Source organism: Mesocricetus auratus, unplaced genomic scaffold, assembly GCF_017639785.1.
Source record: "Mesocricetus auratus isolate SY011 unplaced genomic scaffold, BCM_Maur_2.0 Super-Scaffold_2245, whole genome shotgun sequence".
Taxonomy (NCBI): Eukaryota; Metazoa; Chordata; class Mammalia; order Rodentia; family Cricetidae; genus Mesocricetus; species Mesocricetus auratus.
Genome location: NW_024429180.1, coordinates 46559627 through 46586070, shown reverse-complemented (window position 1 = coordinate 46586070; position 26444 = coordinate 46559627). Strand labels below are relative to the sequence as shown.

Below are 26444 nucleotides of genomic sequence, written 5' to 3'. Positions count from 1 at the left end.
CTGCCTTTCTAGCTTAACACACATGGATATGGAGATTCTGGGAGTCCATGCTAAAGGTGATGAATGGAGCCTTGGTCTGCCAATCAATGCTTGGAGGGCAGTTGTCTGCCAGCTTCTATTTGGACTATCACTAAGATCTGGATATTTTATGGCAGCAGCTAGAGTTATCCTAAGTCCTATCTATCATATCAATATTTTCTTTTCAAAAATGAATTTAAAGACTCTCCTATAATCTTCAGGATGAGGGCTCTACTACTAGCTGTGAGGAGCAGAGCTGGCTTGTGAAACCACAGGTAAGCCATATAAACTCTCTGAGCCTTGGTCTCCCCAGCAGTAGACTAGATAGAAGAGCTATCTAGAGTTTGGGACTTGAAATGAAACCCGTCCCTGTGCTGTCTCACAGTATGTGCGATATAAAGAGTAAACTCATCATCTCCGCATCCATAAGTGGTGCTGTAAACCCTGTGTCCAAACCTACAAAGCAAGCGCTCTCTATACCCATCTCTCTCAGACCTTTGGCTGGGGTCAGATGATGGCAGGCATCCTCCTTGATGGCCTGGTCTTCCTCCATGATGTTTGACATGGGAACATTGAGGCTAACTGTGTCCTCATCGGAAGGCTAAAAAAAAAAAAAAAAAAAAAAAAACCAGGGAATCATGTCATTCAAGGAAGCAGTGTTGTCGATGCACATAAAAAGAACTCTGTAAGAAAGCAGCACCCTGACCCTAACAAACAGTATATTAAGTAGAAGACAGAGATAAAAATCTACCTATACAAACTCAGAAATAGCAACCTGATGGTGCTGTCTGAACTCAGGAGAGTGGCTATTCATGTGAGTGAGACTTTCAGGACAGCCAGTGAGCGCCACTTTATGAATGAGAGCTGGCTGTGAGTACAGAGGTACAATGCTAACACTGTGTACACACCTCTGCACACATGCTTTGGCCTGAAGTCACCTCGGGTACACACATGCTTTGGCCTGAAGTCACTTCGGGCACACACATGCTTTTTGGCCTGAAGTCTCTTCGGGTTCCTCCCATTCTGAGCTTACAGCCACAGGCACTAAAGGACCCAATATAACTGCAGTGTTTGCAGACAAACTAAGCCCTAAGCCATACTCTTACCAAGAGAGGCACCTTGAGGTCTGATAAAAGGCTGACTGACCAAAACTACACTGTGGTTTTGCAGAAGCAGCACCAGGCAGATGACAGGTCTGCTGGATATTATATATAAGGAGCAGATGTTCTTTGCAACTCTCAGAGCAAAAAGTTTTATGAAGTAACGGAAGTTAATTGTCTCCGGTGTCTCCTTTACCACACTCGCTGACAATGTTTTTCAAAAAAATTTGTGGTTCACACATTAAGGTATAGATCATCATTTATTTTCCCATCTCTGTTTTGGTGTTGCTGTTTAGCGACAGGTGACAAGCATCAAAGTCACAAGGAGCAGGACCTCCCCAGAGCATATTGGTATGTGGCTGGTTCCTCAAGTTTTGTAGCTCTCTTCAAGACTCTTGGACACATGCACAGACTGTTTAGAAATGGGCAGAAGGCAAGCATGGATTTCACTCAGCAAACCAAGATTCACAGATCCCTACAAGTTCTTGCTTAATTATCTTGGGGAAATATGCATTTACTGTTTCAATGTGAAATCAATCAGGCAATGACAACCATCAGAGAAAAGGTACAGGTGTGACTGCTGACTCCGACAATGAGGTTTATGTGCGGGAGTGATGGTGACCAAAACATTTACAAATAACACACCATGCGGTATTATCAAAAACCTTATCACTCTAAAAAAAAAGTATTTTTGAGGTGTGCTTAGACAATGAGGCTCAGAGAAAGGCAAAGGAGAGACTCATGAACTGCATCCTACTGAATTATAGTCATTCCTGCAGTCCTCTTTCCCTCCCATCCACCTCCTACCCTTAGAGCTAGCAGAAGTCCAAAGATATGCATTCTAATTAAAGGGGGAGAGTAAATCCTTGGGCTCCCTTCAGAATGCTATTAGCATCCTACTTGCAAGTGGAGAAGGATAATGAAGCTCTTTGTGTGGTGTTTTATTAATGAACTTAATTACTCTTATGAGAGAAATAAAGGAGAGCTTGTTTTAATTTCATGGAAACTAAGTCCAGGGTGGGTAGTTTCTGCAACAATGGTCCATGTGAGGGGACTTATGAGTTTTCATGAAGTCCAAGAGGTTAAACAGACTGCAACACAGAAAGCAATGTGTTCAGCACTCCCACCCCACCCCCCGGAGCCACAGCCAGCTGTCAATGTGGCTTCATGGGGGTCGTTTTCTTACACTGACACTGGACGCCTTTTTCTTCCTACTAACTCTTCTTCAAAATGTTTTTTAAAAAACTTCTTCATCAGAAAAATGCTGTCGAATTTGAGAGAGAGGGAGGGGGAGAGAGAGAGAGAGAGAGAGAGAGAGAGAGAGAGAGAGAGAGAGAGAGAGAGAGAGAGAGAGAGAGAGAGAGAGAGCGTGCGTGCGTGCGTGCGTGCGTGCGTGCGTGCGTGCGTGCGCACATACATGCATGTGCATGGTCCTCTGTGTGAAGTATCTGGAGACCAGAGGTCGATGCTGGCAATCTCCCTTCCTCGCTCTCCACATTCTTCCTGAGACAGGGTCCCCTCACTGAACCTGGAGCCCACTATTTAGCTGGGCTGGCTGGGCTATAGCTCCGGGGCTCCTCTGGTCTCTCTCTTCCTCACGGTGAGATTGCTGGCTTGTGCTTCTGAGCCTGGCTTTTATAGAGGCTCTGGGGATTGAACTCCAGTCCTCATGCTTCACAGCTAGCATTTTACAAGACTAACCAATCCATCTCTCTAGTCACCAGTTTTTAGGCTGCTTTATATATAGCACCTTTATAGCACACCTTACCTTCTGAGGAAAATAAACTTTTCTGCTTAATAAAGCTCAAAACCAGAAGAGAAGAAAAAAAATCCTGAAATCGCATTCAATGAAAATGTGATTTCTTTAGATGAAGTAATTGACCTGATAATCATTGCAAACTCAAGGATACCCCGTAGGATCTAACAGACCATCCACGAGGCAATAAAGGTGTGAATGGTGGCTGGGTGGTGTGGTCTACACCTTTAATCCAGCACTCAGGAGACAAAGGCAGGTGAATCGATGGCTCAAGGTTAGCCTGGTCTACAGAGTGAGCTCTGGGACAGTTAGGGCTACACAGAGAGACCCTGTCTCAAGAAACAAACAAAAGAAACAAATGGTTTGCTCTATCACTATAGAAGCATGATCACGCCAGACTGATTTGGTTGAGTTTTCAAATAAATTTAATTTTCTAAACAGAATACAGCTCAAGTGTCAGAAATACAAATAACGTTTTAAAAACAGTAGGTAAAGGTCAGTGAGAGGACTCAGCAGGTAAGGGTGCTTGGTGCGGAGTCTGAAGACCTGCCTGAATTCAGTCCTGGAACCCACATGGAGGAGGGAAAGAATTGCCTTCTAGCCTCCACACATATTGGGACACAGATGCATCCTCTGAACATACATGTACACATCAACTTAGCCATTTTAAAACCACAATGGCTAGCTGCAAATATTTCTGTGCATAAGCTACTCAAACAGTGCACATTTGATTCCTTAACACTTCCGAATAAGCACGATTCTCTAAGGTACTGTTGAAGACAGGTTTTATTTATAAAGTGCTTCATACTTGCACAGGACTTGGCCCTTTCATTATATTTACTTAGTATTGAAGAATATCCTAGATAATGTGGGAGTGGGAAAAGAAAAAGACAGGGACTCTACTTTTGAGTTATTTCCGAAAGAAAAAGCTATGCAGAGTGACAGCAGCTAATATATACATGACCCTTAGGGGTTGCAAGCTGCGTTCACAGATGTGATTGAACTGTCAATCACAATCATGCAAGCATACCAGTGTCTTCTTCCAAAACAAGACTTTAGTGGACACAGAGGGATGGGCCCAGGACAAATGACAATAAAGTGGTCACCAGACTTACCTCGGTGGCAGATAACCGCTTATCTCCATTGTCACTTCCAACTCCCGAATCAGAATCCTTCTTACTGGGTAGATGTCACCATCATTGAATTTGTTTGAGAAAAAAATTAAATATCACAAAGTTGACACTAAGATACACCGATTAATAATGTAATGACTTCATCATATACAATTTATCATTATTATTATGTGGCAACAAAGGCATAATGAGAACTGTACACACGTACTAAGGACATCATAAATTCTCTGTGCTCTGGGCTTCTTCCTCTGAGGGGCAACTTACTTCCTTGAAACAGTTACCACTTTTATTTTATTGCTATATATAAAAATTAGCAAGATATATAATTATTTTATCTCATAGGTAATAAAATATTTTCAATCATTTTGAAAACCTTTCCTGTGATTAATTATACCTGGTAATATAAATGCAAAATAATCAATATATACTTAGAGCATTATTTTGAAAATGCCATTAGAGTGGTGTAAGATTTCAAGTCACCCTATTTAGCAAAAAGCAAAGCAAAAGATCTCTGCCCTGGAGAAGTCTCCAGGAGAATCTGTTCTTTTAGTGTTACTGAGGCAATCCTAGTCTCTTGATGCTCATGGCCTGTTTTATAACACAAACGGCCCAAGGATGCTTGGGAGGATGCTAAGACTTCCATATGAAACAAGAAATAGGAAAAAATTATTTACACTGTACTTTAAAAACTGAAGCCCGCAGGTCTTAATGGTGTTAAAATTCGGTAATTCCAAAAACCTTTCAGCTGGATACAGTCATTAAAATCAAGAACAGCAGGTTTGAGACAGGATCTTGCTATACTTGCAAACATACAGCTCAGACTGATCTAAAATTCGCAATCCTCTTACCTCGGTCTCCTAATTACTGGGATTACAGGTGTATGCCACCACGCCCAGCTTAGCAGCACCCATTTTTAGAAATGTAATGTTTTACAATAGAGTTTAATATAGCTATGCTATCTATACACATAAAAATCCATTCTAGATCTTGGTTATGAGCATCCACACATGTATTTAGGAAGAACTGATTACGGATGAGTTAGATTAGAGATATTAGAGATTCTCTCTAGCATCATTTTTTTTGTATACCATTATTATCATCTCAAGCTCTAAGTCATAAATGTGAATCATACAAGTGAAGCATATGGATTCTGGCTCCCGGATTCCTGGGCATCTGTGACTAAGCACATTCTCAGCAGGCTCTCTCAGGAAGGAAAGCATTAACTCACCTGTCTTCTACATGCTGGTGCAAATGAGGCCTCTCCATGGTGTGGAGGTACATTAAGCACATTCTCAGCAGGCTCTCTCAGGAAGGAAAGCATTAACTCACCTGTCTTCTACATGCTGGTGCAAATGAGGCCTCTCCATGGTGTGGAGGTACAGGGGGTCAGTCGTCTTAATCTGGCACGCTTGTATGCTCAGGTACTTAAATATGTGCACTTTGCCTTTTGTACAAATCTACAGAGAAATCAGCAACGCAGATTCAGTTCTCAGTGACAAAACAAAATGTAAGTCCCAGGTCCCTGATCGTGTAATTTAATCTTCAGAATGTCATGGTGAGTAACCACCTAACAAGGGACACTAAACACACAAGAATCCTCAGGACTGTTCCCTCCAAATTCTACTTAAAACAGAAAATCAAGCTCAAGAAATCGCTAAGCTTTGGAAACTGCTAAATTTGAACAAAAACATATTTGAAAGACAATAGTGTAAAGTTTATAAATCTCAGACAATATTGGTAATAGTCAAACTACAAGAGGAAACAAAAAATGTATTTTCACGTCCAAAGAGAGCAACTAAGAGTTAAAAAGATAACCATAGATTTAATAAGTCGTTACACTATTGAAAAAGAAAGTAAACTATAAAATAATTTCATTTGTACACAGAAGTATATACATACATATATATGTGTGTGTGTGTGTGTCTCGTGTTCTCAGTTTTATGTTGAGCTTGATCCCTGTCTCAATAAAAATCAACAATCATATTTAAGATATGTAAATTCCATTTACCCTGCTAACATTCTAATAAGTAACATATTACCCCCTTTGTAGTCCATATACCCTATGAAAAGCTTCAAATGTGTGACTGAGTAGTACATTATCAAAAGTGTAATTCTAGCCTTGGATCGTTCAAAGCAGTGCCTACAGATGTGGGCACAGATGTGAGGCAGCCTGAAGTAACTTAGTAGCCAGATTTAGTTAAAGTTTCCTGTGGGGGACGCGGGCTGCTTCTCATCCTGCCTGGTGCGGTTTGGGGTCTGTGGAGAGTCACAGGGGCTCTGTGGCCAGTCACTTGTGCCGCTCTGCACAGACCTGGCCGAGGCTCTGGGTCAGTCCTCACCTGAGCCGGAGGGGACTGCAGAGGGTTATTCTCCAGAAGGAGCACTTGAAGCTGCTTCATCTCTCTGAAGCAGATGGGGATCACCAGAACTTTGTTGCAGGAAAAGTCGAATTTTACCAAGGGGAGATCTACTAGTTCTGAAACAACAGAGAAAAGGAAACAATAATAAAGAAAGACACTCAGAACACAGCAGGGTCAAGTGGCTACACACTCGAAAATTAACTTTCTGCATATCTGGAGATGAGCGGTTTAGCAAAAAGTAGGCGGTGCTAATGTTTGGAATACATGGCATGCATATATATTTCCCTGAGTGAGGGGAATCTTTCCCTAAGTGCTCCATCATCACAAACTGTACTGGGAACACTTGACACACATATTGTCTAAAGAGCCAATTTTCTTCCAGCAAAGGAACTGCAAGAACCACGTCACACAGACGATGTCTGTCCTACTATAGCCCATCTTCCCAAAGCACTTGCTGACAATGAATGATATGCTAACTACAGAAAATTCTTACCTAGTCACTGTTGCTTAGTGGGCACCGGGCCAGAAAGTTTCAGTAACTATGTTCCTGATTTTCTCAGAGGTTTTTTTGTTGGTTTGCTTTGATTTGTGTTTGCTTGTTTTCCTAGTGTTATCTAATTCAGGATTTTCCAAGAGGCCCCAGAATTCTGATATGGCTGGGCTTCATTCTGTTGCCTTTGAAGTCGTCCACAGTGTAGCTCACAGGAGAAGACGCCGCATTTAGTCCGAGGTTCCCACCCAGTGGCACAGTAAACTCAGTAATCTCAAGCATTCCAACCAACACTGGCAGCTGCCAGGAATGAAGTCAAAAAAATCCCCATACAGCAAAGCGAGGCTGAGCCGAGCCAGAACCTAGGGTGACGCCGGCAGATCTCAGAGCTGGCTGGGTGGTGGCTACAGTGGGGTTACTTCCAAACAGTGACCAGCACTTTGGGTATGCGAGTTATAAGAGGCTAAACACAGTGGTTTCAAAGACAAAGGGGGAGAAGCTGAAGGGGAGGGTGTGGCCTAAAGGAAGACTCAGCAATCCCTCCTCTCCCACTACATGGCTGAGACTGTCAATCAAACTCTCAGTATTGCTTTAGGCCCCCCAACGCCACTCCCTGGGAGCCAGAGCTGCCTCTTCTCAGAAGTCAGGGCCCTGGGAATGTCAGGGGCTTTCCGCCTTCCCTACCTCAGTGCCTTACTTGGTCTTCCAGAACAGAGTAATGAGACCGAAATTCTAGAAGGAAGATGAACACCCAACTCCCAGGTCTCGAAGTCCAAGCAGGCTCTATATGGCAGACTCAGGACTGTATTTCAAAACACATACCAAGGAATCTGTATGTCCTCACTGCCCAGAGCAGCTCAAATCCCCGGTGGGGGAAGACACGTGTCTCAGGTCCATCTCCTCAGGGTTGTTTTGATGTGGCACGGGGAGGAGTTACAGGCAGAGCTACGTTGTGGTGTTGGAAGCATGAGAGTGGAAGGAAAGGAGAAATGGGATCCTGCCTTGGTGTCTCTATTGCTATGATAAACACCATGGCCAAAACCAACCTTGTGGGGCAAGGGCTTATTTCAGCTTCTAGCCCATCATGAAGGAGCACAGCGCAGGAACCCGGAGGCAGGAGCTGACGCAGACACCATAGGGGGAGTGCTGCTTACTGCTTTGCTCCTCAAGGCTTGTCCCACCTGCTTCCTTCTAGAACCCAAGACTACCTGCCAAGGGGTGGTAATACCCACAGTGGGCTGGAGTCCCCCAGTCAAGAAAATTCACCCACAGACTTGCCCACAAGCTACTCATATGAAGGTATTTTCTCAACTGAGGTTCTCTTCCCAGAGGCACCCTAGCCTGTGTCAACTTGACCAAAAAGAAGCAAACTGACAAGCTAGAAAGATGCCTTCATGTTACAGTTTGTAGGTCAGCTAAGGATTAGGGTTTCTCGGACAGGGTGATTTTAGAGTTAAGCTGTAACTATCTCACCAGTGCCAAAATTTAATGGGACTCCTTGTTCTGGGAGACATGGTTTTTATGATTCCTGTGTTAGGGGGAAAAGGAGGGGGGGCTTTTTAGACAATAGCTGTTATGTAGCAAGTGTTCCCAGCAATTGTTTGTCAGTTGCAATGAAGACTATGATGCATGAGTGGAGGAGTAATCAGGGGAGTGGAGAACTCTCAGGTGAACTAGGTAAGGATGCTTTCCCAACCACCACTGCCTTGTCCATGGTTCCAACGTACAGGGGTGTAGGGGAATGAGAACTCCACCATCTCACAGCAGTCATGCTGGGAGGAAATGACAGTCTGGCAAGGCGGATCCGGAAAAGTCGAGTCAGACTAGATAAAGGAAGGAAGGAAGCCAAGAAGGGGGAAAGGAGGACGTGGAGAAGCAGCAAAACAGGAAGAGGGAGGCAAGCAGGAGGAGAAAGAAAAGGAAGAGAGGAAAGGAAAAGGAAGAGAAACAGAAGGAGAAGAAGAGGAAGAATAGAGCAGAAGCAGGAGAAAGACCATTTAGAGGAGGAAGAGGAAGGGGAAGAGAAAGAAGCAGGAGTTGGAACAGGAGGAGAACGCTGCATTTCTCTCTCCATTCAAAGACAGGCAATGAGTAACTCCTTTAGTCCCTTCCATCCTGTCCTAAAAGAAGGAAGCATGGCCTCCCCATTACATCAGTTGTAACACCACACAAAACTGATCGGGGAAAGTGGGCTGCAAACTTCTATTTTTTCCCCTCCTTAAACTGAAAACATATGAGGAGAGATGCCCCAGGAGAACAAATGTCAGCAAGCACGGAAGGTCACTGGTGGGCCGCCTGGTGGCATCAATGCTCTTGTCCACAGAGCTCTCTAGGCCTAGGCACAAAGAAACCTGATATTCAGATTTTTTTTTCTTTTTAAAAAGGACGCTCCCGTAAACTGAAGTTTTAGCTTTGGGTGTGTTCTAAGATATCAAAGCTGAGAAAACATAATTTTGGAAGGCAGTGCAGGTTGTAACTTTTCTTTTGTTTTCGAGAAAAGAATGTTCATAAGGTAGGAGAGAAAGCGGAGAGAGAAATATAAGCCTAGGCCCAGCAGGTGTGGTCGCTCCCCTGTGCCGCACTATGGCCACACAATGATGTAACTGGCTTTCCCTTCTGGAAATGGGCTCAATTATTTGTGACATTTCCATAATGATTATCATAGGCACTTCACTGTAGAGGGGCTTCTTAATAACGAGCCTGAAAGGTTGTACTGTGCAGATGTGCTATGAATTACAATTTTGTTTGTAGTTACTGTTATTATTTATAGTTATTATTATTAGGGAAAATAGTTTTACACACCCAAAGAAATGAGACTGCACAGGAGCCAGGGGAAAAGTAAATCTCCTTCTATGAGCTCATCTCAGATAAGGCTATGAATCCTACAGAGTAGTTTCTAATTCTTCTTCAAATGCAAGCCAGCATGAGCAAGGGGGAAAAAACCCGAGCTCTCTACCATAGAGCACAGTGTACTGTACAGAGACCTACCACACTGTTTCAGAAGCTGTTTCATGTCATGAACAAGAGGACAGTAACAGGATGGCAAAAATTAGGCAGCTTTCAAAACGCCACACTAATAAATCCCAAACGAATTGAATGCCAGCTGCCTCCAAGCGTGCATGCTTGCACTGAGATGCCTTCCAAAAAGTCATAGAAATTTGGTACTGTAGAAGCTTCCTAAATGAAATCTATGCACGTACATAAAGCAGTTAAACTGGTGTTACCTTAGGACCTATAATATGGCAACGTACTTAAACTGTAGAACATAGCAAAACCAAGCTGGTCTTGACCTGGAAGCGTCATCCCTACTACCCAACCTGAAATGCTACCAGAGCAAAAAAGTAATCTTCAACATCTTACCCAGCTTAGAACCCTGGGAGTTACAGTAATGACTGGACTGGACTAGCACAGAGGGCCACTGGTGGCTCAGACATCACCTTCTGATTGGGTTTAAGTTCACCCTACAGATGAAACCCATATCTAGCACCATTAAAGACAGGGCCAAGAACCTATGGCTGGACAGGTAATGGGCCCTGGGGTAGAAACTACTATTATTATTCTGCTAAAAGTTGGCATTGTATTAAACTGACTCCTAATAATGACTTACTGTTACACCCTCATCTGAGACGTAGTAGATGACTTACAAATGGCCAAGGTGAAGGGAGTAAGAGAGTCAGCCCCAAATGGAACAGAAATACTCCACTTTCTCCTCCCACAGTTTGCGGATCATTGAGGAGGGGAGGGTGAGAAGAGGGGAATCCCCGAGACAGTGATGACTACAAGGAAACAATGACTTGTGGATACACAGCAGGGCAACTTAACATGTGACTCTGCAGCAATTACAACAGCACACACAAATCCTAAAATCACGGCCTACGTCAGTTAATGTGGGAAGGTCCGGCCCACTGTGAGCAGCACCATTCACTATGAGACAGTCCCTGAGCTATGCACGAGTGGAGCCATGAGCTCAGGAGAGGCAAGCAAGCAGGCATAACGCACTCTCTCTGGACTGACTGCCAACGTGACCAACTTCCTCAAGCCCTTCCCATGGGATCTCCTCACATGATGGCCTGGAGCCTGGAACCAAGAGCTAAAACAACTGCTTTTCCTTGAGTTGTTTTTTTTTTTTTTTAAATCAGGGCATTTTATCACTGGAACAGAAATGAAACTAAAGTTTGTGTGTGTGTGTGTGTGTGTGTGTGTGTGTGTGTGTGTGCACGCACGCATGCATGCATGCTGTCCGTGTCATGTATGTACACGTGGAAGGCAGAGTTTGCTATCAGGTGTCTTTATGACTCTCGCCTTTGTTCTCTTTTGTTTTACTATTTGAGACAGGACAGGGGTCTATCCTATGCTCTAGTCTCCCTTCTGTGGCTGTGGTAACACACTCCGGTGAAGAGCAATTTAGGGGAGGAGAGGACTTGCATCTTACAGGGCACAGTCCACTGTTAACGGAGGTCAGACTAAGAACTGAAGCAGAGACTTGAAACGGAAACCATGGAGGAACGCTGCTTGCTCTTTTCCTCTCTGCCTTTAGCTGCCTTTCTTACACAGCCCAGGACCACCTGCCTAGGGATGCTTCCGCCCACAAGGAGATGGACCCTCCTGTATCAATTGGCAATCAAGACAACCCCTTATATAAAAGCCACAAACCAACCTGCTAAAGATGCCTGAGACTCTTTACAGGTAATGCTGGGTTACATCATGCTGACAGTTAATGTAACAAGGCCAGTCTCTCACTGAATCTGCAGCCCACTGATTTGGCCAGGCTGGCTGGCAAGTGAGCTCCAGGGATCCATTTACCTCCACATCTCTTCCGTGCTAGGCCTGCAGGTGCGCTCAGCCACACTCAAACCTGGCTTCTCTGTGAGAGTCAGTGAGCTAGCCCTATTTCTATGCTTACGGAACAAGAACTTTCCACACGAAGTCATCCCCACAATACTCCTAAGTACTTACAACTTCTAAGGAAACATGTCTTTATGTTTAAAGCCTCATGCCTTGGGCAAGAGGGACATACTGCAAGAGTCCACAGCAGGGCTGCCTGGGGGTTCTAAGACTGAGTGTACCAGGGTCAGGGGAACCAAGTGTCTATGCCGAAGTTTAAGGGCCATCGCTGGTCCTGGTACGAGTTACCCCAGTGCAAGAGTAACTCAGCAGAAGCATCACCCTCACCTACAGTGAGTGCAGACACTGTGGGGTTCCCAACCTGTGTTCCCCAAAGCTAGAGACCCTGATAGCCAGGATCTGCAGGACCAAGCTTGTCCCCTCCAGACTGTTGACTTCATACTCTGGAACATCACACACCTGCCCCAAAGAATTCATTCTGGCCCAAGTCCCTCACCCCAAAATTCAGATACAGAAATCCTAACCCCAATATACATGAATTTAATGGTAATTGGAGACAAGGCCTTTAAAGGGGTAATTAAGTCACACTGGGGTCATCAGGGTAGACCTGAATCCTCTGGGGTAACAGAAAAAAGGAGAACAGGGCACAGACACGGATAATGAGATGCTGTGAGGACACAGGAAGGAGAAAACCATCTGTGAGCCGCAGAAAAAGGCCCTGGAAGGAACAACCCAGCCAATACCTTCATCTCATACTTCCAGCCTCCAGGACAGTGAAGAGCCACATCTCTGTCACTCAAGCCCCCCCTCTCTGTGGTCCTTTTCATAGCAGCCCTGGGAAGCTGACATACGTCCCACTAACAAACGGTTGTGTTGCTATAACCTTGATTCAAACTACAACCTGAACATCACTGTTCTGATATCTGCCAATGCGATTCACGTTATTAACAGCAGCCGGTGCGCACCCACACAAGACCCACCACCGCTCATAAGAGTAAACGGAAAGAATGATGTCTCCCTCCCGCGTTCTCCTCTTACCACACTTTCATACCTGGTGGTAAAACCTTAAGGTAATTTCTTCGGACATTCAGTTCTCGTAGAGACTTCAGCTGGCCGATCTGCTGGGGCAAGGCTGTGATCTCGTTGCAGCTGACATCCTGTAGCAAGAGGAGGGGGGGGGGAGGGTCATCAGACAGGTGTAATAAAATGCCTTTTCCCCAAGCATTTCATGTGAATTCTCCTCCAAGAACTTCCATTTTGTGTAACTCCGCAGTACACTTTCACGCTGGCCTCCAGCTCCCCAGTCGGTGGGGCTCAACAGAGGAGAAAAGGAGTTTGGTTTCCAATGTCCTCTGAGGGGAGACAAGACATCAGTGGCGTTCACTAGCTGTTTTTGTCACTTTTTTTTTAAAGGGGCTTGGACCTTATTCAATATCCACCACGAACTTAGAAGGCAATAGTGCTCTAACGTTCACACTGGAGATAACGAGGCTTTGTGCCAGCTGACATTAGGGAGAAATTACCAGGCACTGTTCAGGAGGAAAACTACACCGACTCCCACCATACCAGGCTCTTGCAAGAGAACTATCAGCACACCAGCCGGTTGTGCAATTTATTCCAAACGGACTTCCTATCACATGGTGGAAGGCTGTGGCTGACCACTGCACACACATTTCAGAAGCAAGTCTGTGGGGTACAAGGATTTTTGTCATGGTTGTTTGGAAGGGCGGTACCTCACTAGTCTTTGATCAGAACCAGCTGGGGTCATGTAAAATAAAGACACAGCGCTTCTTGCCCTATACAAACTCATTACCCACCCACATCTTCCCTTCATTTCCAGTCAGTTGCTGGGCTTTGCCTTCTTCTCCTACAATTCTAGAACCTTCTTCAGTCTAACTATGTATGCTATCTCTCAGAAGGACTCCTGCAGGTGACATCCTCTGGCTGGCTTCTGTTCCTCCCACAAACCCCACACCCAACACCTCAGGGCTATCTCAGGGCAAATTTCATTCTATTGTCCATCAACGGAAGCTTTAGCAAGGCCCAGCCAGCCCTTGTGAGGACCTTGTGAGCAGTTTCTCCAGGACCGTTCTCTGAATGCTCTCTCATGCATTCTACACTCAAGCCATGCCATGACCACTTGGGAATTTTGGTGTAGGCCATGCTGTTTCACGGTGGCAAACTCATTCAGGCTCCCCCGTTGCTTGATATGCAAGCTCTGGCCTTGTCCTCTCAGCCTTCTCCTCATCTGTTACACCTCAACTCAAGCCTCTATGAGACCATTCCCAAGACCCTCTCCTGCACTGACAACCCCAGGGATGGATACTTTCCCCTTTCCCTTTGTGACCCTGTACAAACAATGTGTACCTATAATTCACTTGCTCCTTTAGCCTCCTTCTCCTGCAAAGCTGGGAGTCTCTAGGTGGGAGGATCCATGCATATTCTCTCCATCTTTCGGGTTCCTAGCTGAGTGTCAGGTGTAAGACAGGGATGAAATTTCCAATGCCCTCTGATGTAGACATCCTATAATATTGTGGTTCCTTCTACCTTGCAGCTGGGGACCCCAGAATGCTTTAACATATCACCCAAATTCCATGCAGGTCCCACTGGCTATTACAGGACCAAAGACAAATTCTGGCTATGACTTATGCCAGCGAGGTTTAGTCATTAAATAGCCCATGTTACTTATGAACCTGAAAAACCATCCTTCACTTTGAAGGTCACCAGGGCCTCATTACAAAAATTCACTTCACTTTCCTTCAGTCCAGTAAATCCCTTGCTCACTACCTCAACCCCACAACCAGGATCCCTATGAGACCAGGGCTATGTCAGTCCGTAATTCCATCTTCTAGCTTTGCCTCTATGTCCCAAGCCCTCGAGTGGTCCTGGTTAGTCTCAAGCCTGCTCAAGGTACCCTGCTTCACAGGGGCGCAATATAACCTCTGAAAGGGGTGTGCATGGAGGAGGCGGCACATTGCCCTCTCCTGTCTTCAGCTGAGTGGGGAAGTAGGGTGAGACGGGTCAGGGTCACAGCATTTTCAGGACACCACCTTAGCTGTTGCCCTCCTCCTGATCCAGAAAAGTCACATACATTCTTGAGTTAAAGCAAAACAGCAAAGCTACAACCACAAGCCTCCACCAGTACATCTGCAGAAATTTGAAAAAGGACAAGAAAGGAAAATCAGAATTAGGTGGTGGCCAAAAGCAAGCCCTGTGAGAACTGGATCTTTCCATGCCTTAACTGAGTTATGAGTCAGCAACGGGCCCATTCCATTCTGGTTTACAAGAGCCACAAGCAGGAAACCCAGGCAAACCTGAGACGGGCATCACATCAGACCACTGTACTCCAGACTCTAGACCGGGCCTAGGCCAGGAGTGATGATATCAGAGGTGAGGAAGCGTTGTGGGGATCTGTGGGATGATTTCCTACCTGTGGGGAGGATCTGTGTTTACTGAACCACAAATTAAGTTTCTGTTAAGTCTTACAAGCGAGCACATGGGAAAGCTCTGCATTGCTTGTGGAGATCTCAGTGTGAAACCAACAATTCCCACACGTTTCAAAGATGTAAATAGTATGATTTTTTCTTTTAAAAAATGAGTAGGAAAAGAGAAGCTAAAGGATAATCTACATATTTAGGCAATATAGTCACAGAATGCCCTGTCCTGAGATCAAACTCAGCCTTGCTCCATTCTTAGGGAGAACTATATATACCTTGCCCTGTGTCAACTGCTCCCAGATAGCATCAAAGTATGCTGGACCCTAAAGCCAGGTGACTCCTCCCAGCACAAACCCCTAACACCAAGGCCTTCACAAACAAAACCAACACCTGCAGGCTGTATTTAAACATGTGTTGTTAGACACAGCACCTACTTACTACACATAGAAAAATACTACATCCCAAAGGCACCCAACTTTTTTCCCAAGAGATGGGATACCTGTGGACAAGGGTAGGCACAGAGGCCAACGACCTGTTCAGATTTTGAAGGGTGTGTATCAACTATGTTAATAATAGTCTACATTCCTACTAGTTATGCCTGCCAATAAAGTAGTAAGCATAAAATTCCCAAGAAAATCTATTATATAATGGAGAGATATCTGATAAAAACAGGGCAAGTCCTACTCCCCAGGAGCCACTGAACCTAACCAAATTTTAAAGAGGTTATGAATTTCATCATAAAAATAAACCCCACAGGTAATTATGTCTAATTAGCTGGAGGAGGAGGAAAGAGAGATAATAGTCTACATGTCTAGGGATGTTCGGTTTTGAAAATGCACAAGCCAATATTTCTACATTGGCCTCATTCTCTAGAACATTTCCATGCAAATTTAGCCTAAATAAGACCTAGCTAGGGTTATTTAAAGATTTTGAAAAGACACTTTGAAAAATAAATTAAACAAATAGCAATGCCTTACTGCAATTAGTGAAAATTATCATTATGCAAATTCAACATTCATTTACTTAATAGAATATTCAAATTAATTCCTTCTGAACTTTCTACTAGCCCCAAGCTACTATGTCTTACAGAATAACTAAACTGATTGCCAGTGAAATCACTGTATGTTCAATGTTATAACATCACAACTGTACAACGCAAGAATCATAAACAATTGTTACAAATATTTACTGATTCAATTCTTCCCGATAGAGAAGTGAATCTAATTATAACAATATTAATACTCAAATGTAAGCTTTTCAAGGACTAGCTACTGCAACTCCATGATTTAGAGTCTAACAATGATTTAAACCATACTCGTTGATGGAGTGGTATAATACCAGCAGAAGAAAGTCTATGAGAAAATCAGGTCTCTATGTAATTGGTGGAGAAGCAAATTATCGGCAGTCTCCAACCATTGGAACCATGCCCTTCTGTAGAGATGCCTTTTGTATGCCTCACTCTGCAACGTTAGGCAAGTGTCTTACTCTCTTTGAGCTCATATGCAAAGGAGCTCTGATGGCCAGGCAAACAGTTTGTAAATGGCGCCTGCTGCCAAGCCTGAGGGCCAGAATTCAATCCGGGCACCTGGAAGCCACATGGTGAAAGGAGAGAACTCACTCCCCCAGGTTCCCTAACTTGCACACATAAAACAAACAAGCAAACAAACAAACAAATGAGTATTAAATAATTCTCTTTTTCTCCTTTTTTTTTTTTTTTTTTGAGACAGGGTTTCTCTGTATTGTTTTGGAGGCTGGCCTGGAACTCACTCTGTAGACCAGGCTGGCCTGGAACTCACAGAGATCTGAGAGACTCTGCCTCCTGAGTGCTGGGATTAAAGGCGTGTGCCACCAACGCCTGGCTCATTTTCTTTTAACACTGGAAAAATCCAACGGCTACACAAGAAATAATGAAAACACTGAATGGTACTCGGTAATGTAATGTCATTTTTCATTTCTTGGTAATAAAACAACCCTCAATGCCTACTGTCAGAACTTGAAAAAAGAAAAATAATAATGTATATTAATTTAAACTTGAATCATTCCAAGCAACCTTTGATGTGATAAGTGATCTCCTGACACCCTGGCCTCTCCAATGTGAAACCATACCTCGGACTTTTCTGCATACCACAAACACATACATCATGCTCTCTTCTTGATAATAGGCAGAAATGGAAGCCACAGAGGGGCCCTGAGCAACTCCTGGGTTTCCAGAGACACCAGAGAGGTCAAAGACATCTCCAGAGACCACTAATGGACACATAATTACAGCAGGCCCATTGCCACACAATCCCACACCTACCTCACAGGCAGGAACATTAGGCACACAATAATGTGCAAGGACTCTCTTCAGAAGTTTGTTCAGTCTTTTAGTTCAAACTCCCTCACAACCAAACGGTTCATGAAAATAAAAAAGCTGTGTATCTAGGTAAGGGCTGGAAACACACCTTCCAACCCGTATGACTGGGGCCAGTCTGGTGGGCTTTCTGATTATAAAGACAGGTTCATACATCGGGCCTTGTGTTCCTTTTCGTGGATAACAGCATGCTCACCCAGTGAGGAAGTGTGAGGACAGAACTGAGAAAAAACAAACATGGCCAGCAAGCCACTCAGCACACAGGAGCAGTGTGGAGCTACCGAGCCTTTGGCATATATCTTGTACATAAAAGGCCCTGACTGTACTGAACTGTTAGCACGCTTGTTCATACTGTTAGCATGTTTGTTAGCAGGCTTCACAGCTGTCAGTTAACTATAGCATGTGGCATTTATATAACACCTTTCACCAAACACGCCTCATCATTTTGTTGAATTGCACAGAAAAAACAAAACCAACAACAACCCCAATTTCTGGAGACGACTCAGCCAGTGAAACCCTTGAGGGGGCATTAAGTTTGCACCTCCAGCAACCATGTAAAAAGCTGGGCACAGAAGGAGATGCCTGTAATCCCAGCCCCCCAGTGGGCGGAGCCTAGAGGATTCCCTAGACTTGCTGGCCAGTGAATCTAGCTCAGGTTCATGGAGAAATCCAACCTCAGAAAACAAGGCAGAAGGGCTGGAGGCAGAGCACATGCAGCACAGGTATGAGGACCTGAGCCACATCTCCAGCATCAATCTAAAAGACAGGTGTGACAGTGTCCCTGCCAACCCCCTGCACTTGGGTGGAAGGCTGAGGGGCCTGCTGGGGCCTGCTGTCCAGTCTTGCTGAAAAACAGCACATTCTATGAGAGATCCTATCTCGCAGGAATACAGCAGACATGGTGAACATTCAGCCTCCTTCTGTGGCTTCCCCATGCACAGGCACAGATCACACCATATGTATACACAAACATACATGCACATACTATACCTACACACACACACACACACACCTTATTTTCAACAAGTTTCAAAGGTTTTCACAAGTTAGACAGGATTCATTTGACACAGATCTACAGATCCCCACAACCCAACCTGGTTATATAGTGAGAAAATATTCAAACATGTTCATCGGTCCACAGCCATCAGGGAGAATGCCTCCTGCTCACCTGCAAGGCACAGCTTGTCACAGCTTGAATGAGAATGTCACAGCAAACTGAACTAAGGAGTTCCAGAAGAAAACACAGTCCTTCTCAAATAGCTGCTCATCTACAGTCTAGGTGAGCAGAGAGGGGCTTCCTTGTGCTTTAGACTATGTCTATATATCTATCACCTACCATTCACTTATCAACTCCATCCATCCATCCATCCATCCATCCATCCATCCATCCATCCATCTATCCACCTACGTAACAACCTACCTAGTTGACCTATGTACCTATCTGTACTGGCTGGTTTTGTGTTGTGAACTTGACACAAGCTAGAGTCATCAGAGGAAGGAGCCTCAGCTGAGGAAATGCCTCCATGCGATCCAGCTATAAGGCATTTTCTCAAGTAGTGATCAGTGGGGGAGGGCCCAGCCCACAGTGGTGGTGCCATCCCTGGGCTGTTGGTTCTAGATGCTACAAGAAGGCAGGCTGAGCAAGCCACAAGAAGCAAGCCTGTAAGCATCTCCCCTCCACAGCCTCTGCATCAGCTCCTGCCTCCAGGATCCTGCCCTGCTTGAGTTCCTGTCCTGATTTCCTTCAGCAGTAAACAGCAAGGCTGAAGTGTAAGCCAAACATACCCTTTCCTCCCCAACTTACTTTTCGGTCATGGTGTTTGGTCACAGCAATAGAAACCCTAACTCAGACACTATCTTTGTAGTTTTGGGAATAAGAGCTAGAGAGCCACACATGCCATGCAAGTGCTGTAGCACTGAGCTCAGTCCTGACATGGACTTTAATCAGACACAAAGCTCCACCCCCTTAGGTAAATAACTCTAAAAGCCACTAACATGTAAACATGATACCTCCCATGCTAGGTTATAAGGCTTTATGAAATGATGTTAGTGAATGTATTAGTTGACAGCCTGATAGAAGTAGATCCTGAGTAAATCTCAGCTTTCTCTCTTTCCCATTTCCCACAAAGCAGTACTCACATACACAGTATCTGTGCTGCAAGAGACAGCGAGGAAACCATTTAGAGTGTAAGGGGGTCTGAATGTTCTAGATTACTGCTATCAGTAGTAGCTCTAAGAGGACCAAATATAGAGTTGGGATTCCATAATTACCCAGCACCAGTAACTACACAAAGTGGACGTACAAGCAGGCTGTGCAGGGTGTTGGCTATGCAGGGTGTTGGCTGTGTGGGTGATGGCTGTGCAGGGTGATGGCTGTGCAGTGTTGGCTGTGTGGGTGATGTGGGTGTTGACTGTGCAGGGTGTTGGCTGTGCAGGGTGATGGCTGTGCGGGTGTTGGCTGTGCAGGGTGATGGCTGTGCAGGGTGTTGGCTGTGCAGGGTGATGGCTGTGCGGGTGTTGGCTGTGCAGGGTGATGGCTGTGCAGTGTTGGCTGTGCAGGGTGATGGCTGTGCAGGGTGTTGGCTGTGCAGGGTGATGGCTGTGCAGGGTGTTGACTGTGCAGGGTGTTGGCTGTGCAGGGTGATGGCTGTGCAGGGTGTTGACTGTGCAGGGTGTTGGCTGTGTGGGTGTTGACTGTGCAGGGTGTTGGCTGTGCAGGGTGTTGGCTGTGTGGGTGATGGCTGTGCAGGGTGATGGCTGTGCAGGGTGATGGCTGTGCAGTGTTGGCTGTGCAGGGTGATGGCTGTGCAGGGTGTTGGCTGTGCAGGGTGATGGCTGTGCAGGGTGTTGGCTGTGCAGGGTGTTGGCTGTGTGGGTGATGTGGGTGTTGACTGTGCAGGGTGATGGCTGTGCAGGGTGTTGGCTGTGCAGGGTGATGGCTGTGCAGGGTGATGGCTGTGCAGGGTGATGGCTGTGCAGGGTGATGGCTGTGCAGGGTGATGGCTGTGCAGGGTGATGGCTGTGCGGGTGATGGCTGTGTGGGTGATGGCTGTGCAGTGTTGGCTGTGCCGGTGATGGCTGTGCAGGGCAACAGATGACTTGGGACACTGTTTAAGACTCTCAGATAGAATGATGTGATGGGAAGGCTAAGAGGATGTTTTGCAGTTTGACTTCCTTGCAAAAATAAGAAGGAATAACCATGCTCTTTCTAATGGCTGAGGCATTTGTTCTGTTTCTAAGGTGCACACTAACTTTGGAATGTTCATCCACACTTAAGAGAAGTGGGTACGGCTCTATTCTGAACACTCTGATGTGAAAATGTTTGAAAACAGCCTTTCTAAAGTAGCTAACAAACAATGCTCAGAGTCCAGTGGGCTGAGTGGTGTCCTTGGCACTCAAGCCTTAAATGGCGAGTGCTCGGAATGCTTGGGGAGTGCCCAGCTTTTCTTTCTTTTTTTACAAATTGGTAACCTGTATCTATAAAAACAAAGCCTCCTGTTCAAAAATGACATTTAACTCTCCAGGGAACTCCTTCCCCAATTGATAGCTAAAAATAATCTGACATCACATGGTTTCCTATAGCAACAATCCTATTTTAAGCAAAATAAATAAATAAAACTAAATCAAAGATAAGTGAGAATGAATGGAAAAATCATTTTTTTAGTGTATGACCTTAACCAAGGCAGGCCACATCACCCCTTCATGGTTAAATAAAATCATTAGTAAGTTTTGCCTGTTCACAAACAAATGTTGTACATGTCTCCTTTTATTGTTATTAATGTGTGTGCATGCCACAGTGCACCTGTGGAGGTCAGAGAACAGCTGTGGGAGTTGGTTCTCTCCTTCCACCATGTGGGTCCAAGGGACTGAACTCAAGACATCAGGCTTGGTGACAAGTTTCTTTACCCTCTGAGCCAGCCCACTGCATCCCCCTCGAAAATGTTTTTTTTTGGTTTTTTTTTTTGTTTTTTTGTTTGTTTTTTTGCTAAAAGCATACTTGCCCAGACCCATGGGGTAAAAGAACATAACACACCAAGGCTGCAGAGCTGTCATATCAAAGTGGTGGCCCTGCACTGGTGGCACTGTGCAGCCAATGTGTGGCTGGTCCTACGTGTGGCGCATGACCCCTGAAAGATGCACACTGGACTTGGTCGGAAAGGCTCAGTACAAACACAATGGCATGAATGACAGATCTCAATGGTTTTCTGTCATACACAACTAGGGGTCATAACTGCCTCTCTAGAGTTACATACAGTGTTACAGAAAGGACTTTCTCCTGTTTCTTTTAACTGTTTAAGCATGGCCACCACTACATTTAAAAACCACATTTTTTTTGTTTGCCTTGGATGTCTACTGGACAGTGCCACTGATGAGGGTGTTTCAGCTCAGGTTACCAAGAGCTGTGAATTTCCATATGTCATTATCTGGCTGGCCTGGGTTCCATCTTTTAATCAAGAGGTCAAGAGCTTGGACTACACTACTTCTAAAGCCTGCTGTCACTCTGACATTCTGTAATTTGTGGGCCTGAGAGAGACAGACTGTGGCAGTACTAAGTTGTGGGACAGGAACTGGAATCAAGGGACACCTGGCAAAGACTGGCCCACTGTATAAGGGACCCACAGCTATGTCCAGGATTAGAGACAGCATTGTTCCAGACATGCTAGACTCGTTACAGAATCACAGCACCCTGATCTTTCTGCTTTCTGACATCATTAAGTATGACCTCCTATAGTAGAGATTTTCCTGACTCAACCATACTTTTTTGGATGTAAATGCAATCTGGAGAAATTATGTTGCTATGATGCTATAACCTGTCAATTTCAAAACTGCAAAGTCAGGCATAATCCATAGGCAACTTGTAAATTTCAGGAACTGTAACCCAGCACAGCACGGCTGCCACCGTCATGTCTCCTCACTCGATGACTTTAGCACACATGGGCACCTGCTGGAGTTTTCACTGGTCCCAAGGATCACACACTGAACCCTTAGTCTCCAATCTGGTGGTGATAGGAGGACTCCTTTAAGGAGTGGAGCCTAATGGAAGGTGATCTGAGCACTAGGGCATGTGCTTAGACAGGGTTATCACAGTGCTTGCAGGATCCCAGTAAAATAGAATGACAGTGGATCATCATAAAAGTGCAAAACTGGTCCCTCCCCCTCCTTGGCTTCCTGTCTGGTCATGTGCTCTTTCCCTCACACATTTGCTCCCACCATGATGCCATCAGCTGAGGATGAGGAAATCCCTCTGCAGTGGCCAAAAAGATATTGACAGCTTGGTCATGCACTTTCACTGTGATCTAAGCAATCGGCTTTATAAAATTCCCAGTCTTGGGTACTTGTTAAAGCGACGGGAAAGGATGATTACAGCCTCCTTGTCCATCTATTACAAAGTCTCTTAGGGGACTCTAATGGTTATGAGCAGTTAGCAATGAAGAGCGTCTTAGAAATCAGTAACATACCAACTCCATTAACTGTTTGAGCTGACCTATCTCTTCAGGCAGTGATCCCAGCTTGTTGTTACTTGCGATTAAGACTTTGAGAGGCAGACCACACAGGCAGGCAGGCAGGGCAGACAGCTGATTTCGGCTGCAAAGACAACACAACAAGAACACATGTAAACGGAAAGGCCACTTACTGATGCTGCCTGGGAGCGGGCTCTCTTTGGTTAGCAAGTACAGTTTTCTCTGGGTTAATTGAGATGGGGGCTCTCTACGTAGCCCTAGGGTGCCTGGCATCCCTCCACAGCCTAAGCTGGCTTTACACAATATGATCTCCTCTCTCTGCCTCCAGAGCGCTAGAATCACAGCCAGCAGCACCATGCCCAGCTGTGAATATGAGAAGGTATTTTATAAATATAAAAACTCTAATACTTCCATCTATGAAATCACTCAAATTATTAAGTGCACAAGAAAAAACACACAAATAAGAATAAAGGAGTGGATAGACAAGATTGGACAACAAATATCAAAATGCAATTTGACAGTTACATTGAGATTTCATCTTACACCAATCAGAATGGCCAAGATTGATAAAACAAATAACAGTTCATGCTGGCGAGGATAAAGAGTAAGGGGACCACTCATCCATTGCTGGTGGGACTGCAAACTTGAAGAGCCACTAGGGAAATCAGTGTGGCACTTCCTCGGGAAAATGGGAATTAACCTACCTCAAAAACAAATATACCCAAAGGACGCGTCATACAACAATGACACTTGATCAACCGGGTTCATTGCTGCTCTATTCATAATAGCCAAAAAGTGGAAACAACCTAGATATCCCTCAATAGATGAATGAATAATGAAAACATGGTATATTTACACAATGTAATACTACTCAGCTGTTTAAAACAAATGAAATTTGCAGATAAATGGAGAGAGCTAGTAAAAATCATTCTGAATGGGGTCATCCAGACCCAAAAGAACAAATGTGATATGTATTTGCATTTTAATGGATGTTACTGTGAAGTCCTCAATAAGCAGACCACAAACCATGTAACCACGGAGGTTAGGTATAGAGTAAGGGACCCTGGGGGAAGGAATGATTTCCATAGGAAGAAGAAATAGAATAGATAGCTATTGATGGACTGGGAGAGGGGACTGGAACAGGAGCATCACAGTAAATAGTCTCCAAAGGTCCAGTACTATAGGATGTCTTTTAAAAGCCCACCACCAAATTAATTAATTGGAAAAAAGCCCACCACCAGCTGGGTGGTAGTGGCACCCACCTTTAACCCCAACTCTCAGGAGGCACTTGAGGTCAGCCTCATCTACATAGTGAGTCCCAGGACAGGCAGGGCTACACAGAGAAACCCTGTCTGGAAAGAAAACCAAAAAGAAAATAAAAAGCCCACCAACTTCCAGGAGCAATCATGGTGCTCTTGCCATGATGTACTGTCTCACTACAGGCCCAAAAGCAATGGGGTCTACTGACTAGATTGGCACTTCCAAAAGAAAGCCAACACACATCTTTCATCTTCTTAAGTTGATTATTGCAATTGCTTTGTTGCATGAATAGAACACTAACTGATGCCATTGTGGTCTACTGACAACATGTACAGGAAACTAAGTCAGACAGAACCAAAGCAACCAGTACTCTGAAGGTGCTGTTTAGTCGTTCTTTTTAAAAGCACATTTAGAAATTACTTGTGAAGACTTCTTTTTTCAATATTTGTGAGTGTTTTGCCTGCGAACATGTGCCACATGAGTGCACATATGAGAGAGAACATCGGGCCCCCTAGTTCTGGAAGGCTGGAAACCACCATGTGGGTGCTAGAAAATGAACCTCGGTCCTCTTGAAGAACAGCCAGTGCCTTTCATCTCTCCAGCACCCGAGATTTTTAATATTGGTTTTAAGCATGAAGAGGAAGAGAGGTGCTTGGGGTGAAAAGTAAGACATCCGTGTGCATGGGCGTGGCTCTCAGAGAGTCACTGTTGGAAGGGAGCATATAGCTGCAATCTGTAGATCGGTGGGTGAGTTCCGATGTTTGACTCAGCTTGTACTGTTACAACAAGAGCTGCTGCGACTGCAGTCAGCTTGAGTACCTGCAAAGGAACTGCGGGAAAGGGAAAAGGGAGCCTCTACCCAAGGATGCCTGGAACCCAGACAGCTTCCACTTCCCAAAGTAGCCGACAAAGTTAGATCCGGGTTTTGCTCCTCTCTGCATGAAGAGATCACACAAAAGTCTTTGACCTTCCTACTGCCTATGTTCAGTTGTTTACATCAGAAAAAGAGTCAATTAATGAAACTTTGTTGCCGCTCTACATGCTCCAGTCAGTCATTTAGTTCAGACCCCCCACACACACACACACACCCAAGTCCTCTATCCTGCCACCAATCACTGAGTCAGATGGGTTAGTTTCTCTGATTTTCTTTCCCCATTACTCTGTAGATGAAGCCAATTGCAACTGTTAAGAAAACTTCCATGTGTTTGTGCACATATGCATAACATTTCAAAGCCATGCCCTGCGTGCATGCACACATAAATTTACAGGCAAACACATCTGCAAGCCACAATAAGAGAGATAGATGTCTAAGATATCAAAATATCAATAGTGATCATTTGGGGGTATCTAAAAAGTTGTTTTTATTTTCTTTTGCACATTTTGTCACATTTTCTGAAACTCCCACAAGTGTTTTTATAATCAGAAAAGAAACATAACAAGATAAACTGGATTAGGTGAACCTCACATGGCTGTTTCTATATGTGAAAACTCCGTGATATGCACGTACCCCATGCATTGTGACTCATATGTCATACTAGAGATGCCACCGCCCTATACACAGTAAGGGGAGGAATCTGCAGCACCAAAGGGCATCTCCATCCTATGGGCTCAGAAAAAGCAGATGCTGTGCTGAGCACAGAAGCTATCTAATCATCTAAATGAGGCCCTCCCTTAACTAATACCTCAATAACTCCTACTGCAGGCACTTGCTGCCCAGCCAGCTCTATGAGGGCAAGAAGCAATACACCAACAATTTCCCCCAAGGCTCAGATCTGCAAGGAAGCTATCTCCACAACTGGGAAGAGGAGCTTTCCCATAAAGGTTCAGCAGGAGAGAGAAGGTGGGGGAACCCCTCGGGCCTGTTAGAAAAAGACTATGACACACTTCCTGTCTCTGGGAACAGCAGAGGAGGGAAGTGGGCCACCAGCCTGTCTCTCAGTCCTCTTGCACCCCTCCCAGCCCTCCCCCACCTACAAGGACCCAGTAAAGGAACTTGCTAGATAAGGGTGCCCCTTGGTGCTCTGTTGGCTTTTCTCAAGCTCGGGGAAGAGTTCTGGAGCCATCACCTCTGTAAAAGAGAACTTAGTTGTTAAAAGGTGACAAATAAATAATTCACAGCATAATTTGTGATCATGAAATATTTATAAGCAGGACAACTGGGCCTGGTGGCACACACCTACAATCTGACACTCAGGAAGCTGAGGGAGAAGGGACACCTAGGTTACAGAGT

General features: G+C 44.9%; 1 protein-coding gene across 4 annotated transcripts in view; it reads right to left on the bottom strand.

Moving 5' to 3' along the window:
- The window catches only part of Lrch1 (leucine rich repeats and calponin homology domain containing 1), a 178992-nt gene that overhangs the window by 58290 nt on the left and 94258 nt on the right, over window positions 1-26444 (bottom strand). For all 4 annotated transcript variants that reach the window (XM_013114087.3, XM_013114089.3, XM_013114088.3 and 1 more), the window contains exons 3-8: window positions 22952-23078; window positions 12754-12859; window positions 6347-6483; window positions 5337-5464; window positions 3990-4053; window positions 514-619 (exon numbers count right to left, since the gene is read on the bottom strand). In XM_013114087.3, the coding sequence (XP_012969541.2) occupies window positions 514-619; window positions 3990-4053; window positions 5337-5464; window positions 6347-6483; window positions 12754-12859; window positions 22952-23078 (668 nt within the window). The remainder of the gene's footprint in view (window positions 1-513; window positions 620-3989; window positions 4054-5336; window positions 5465-6346; window positions 6484-12753; window positions 12860-22951; window positions 23079-26444) is intronic.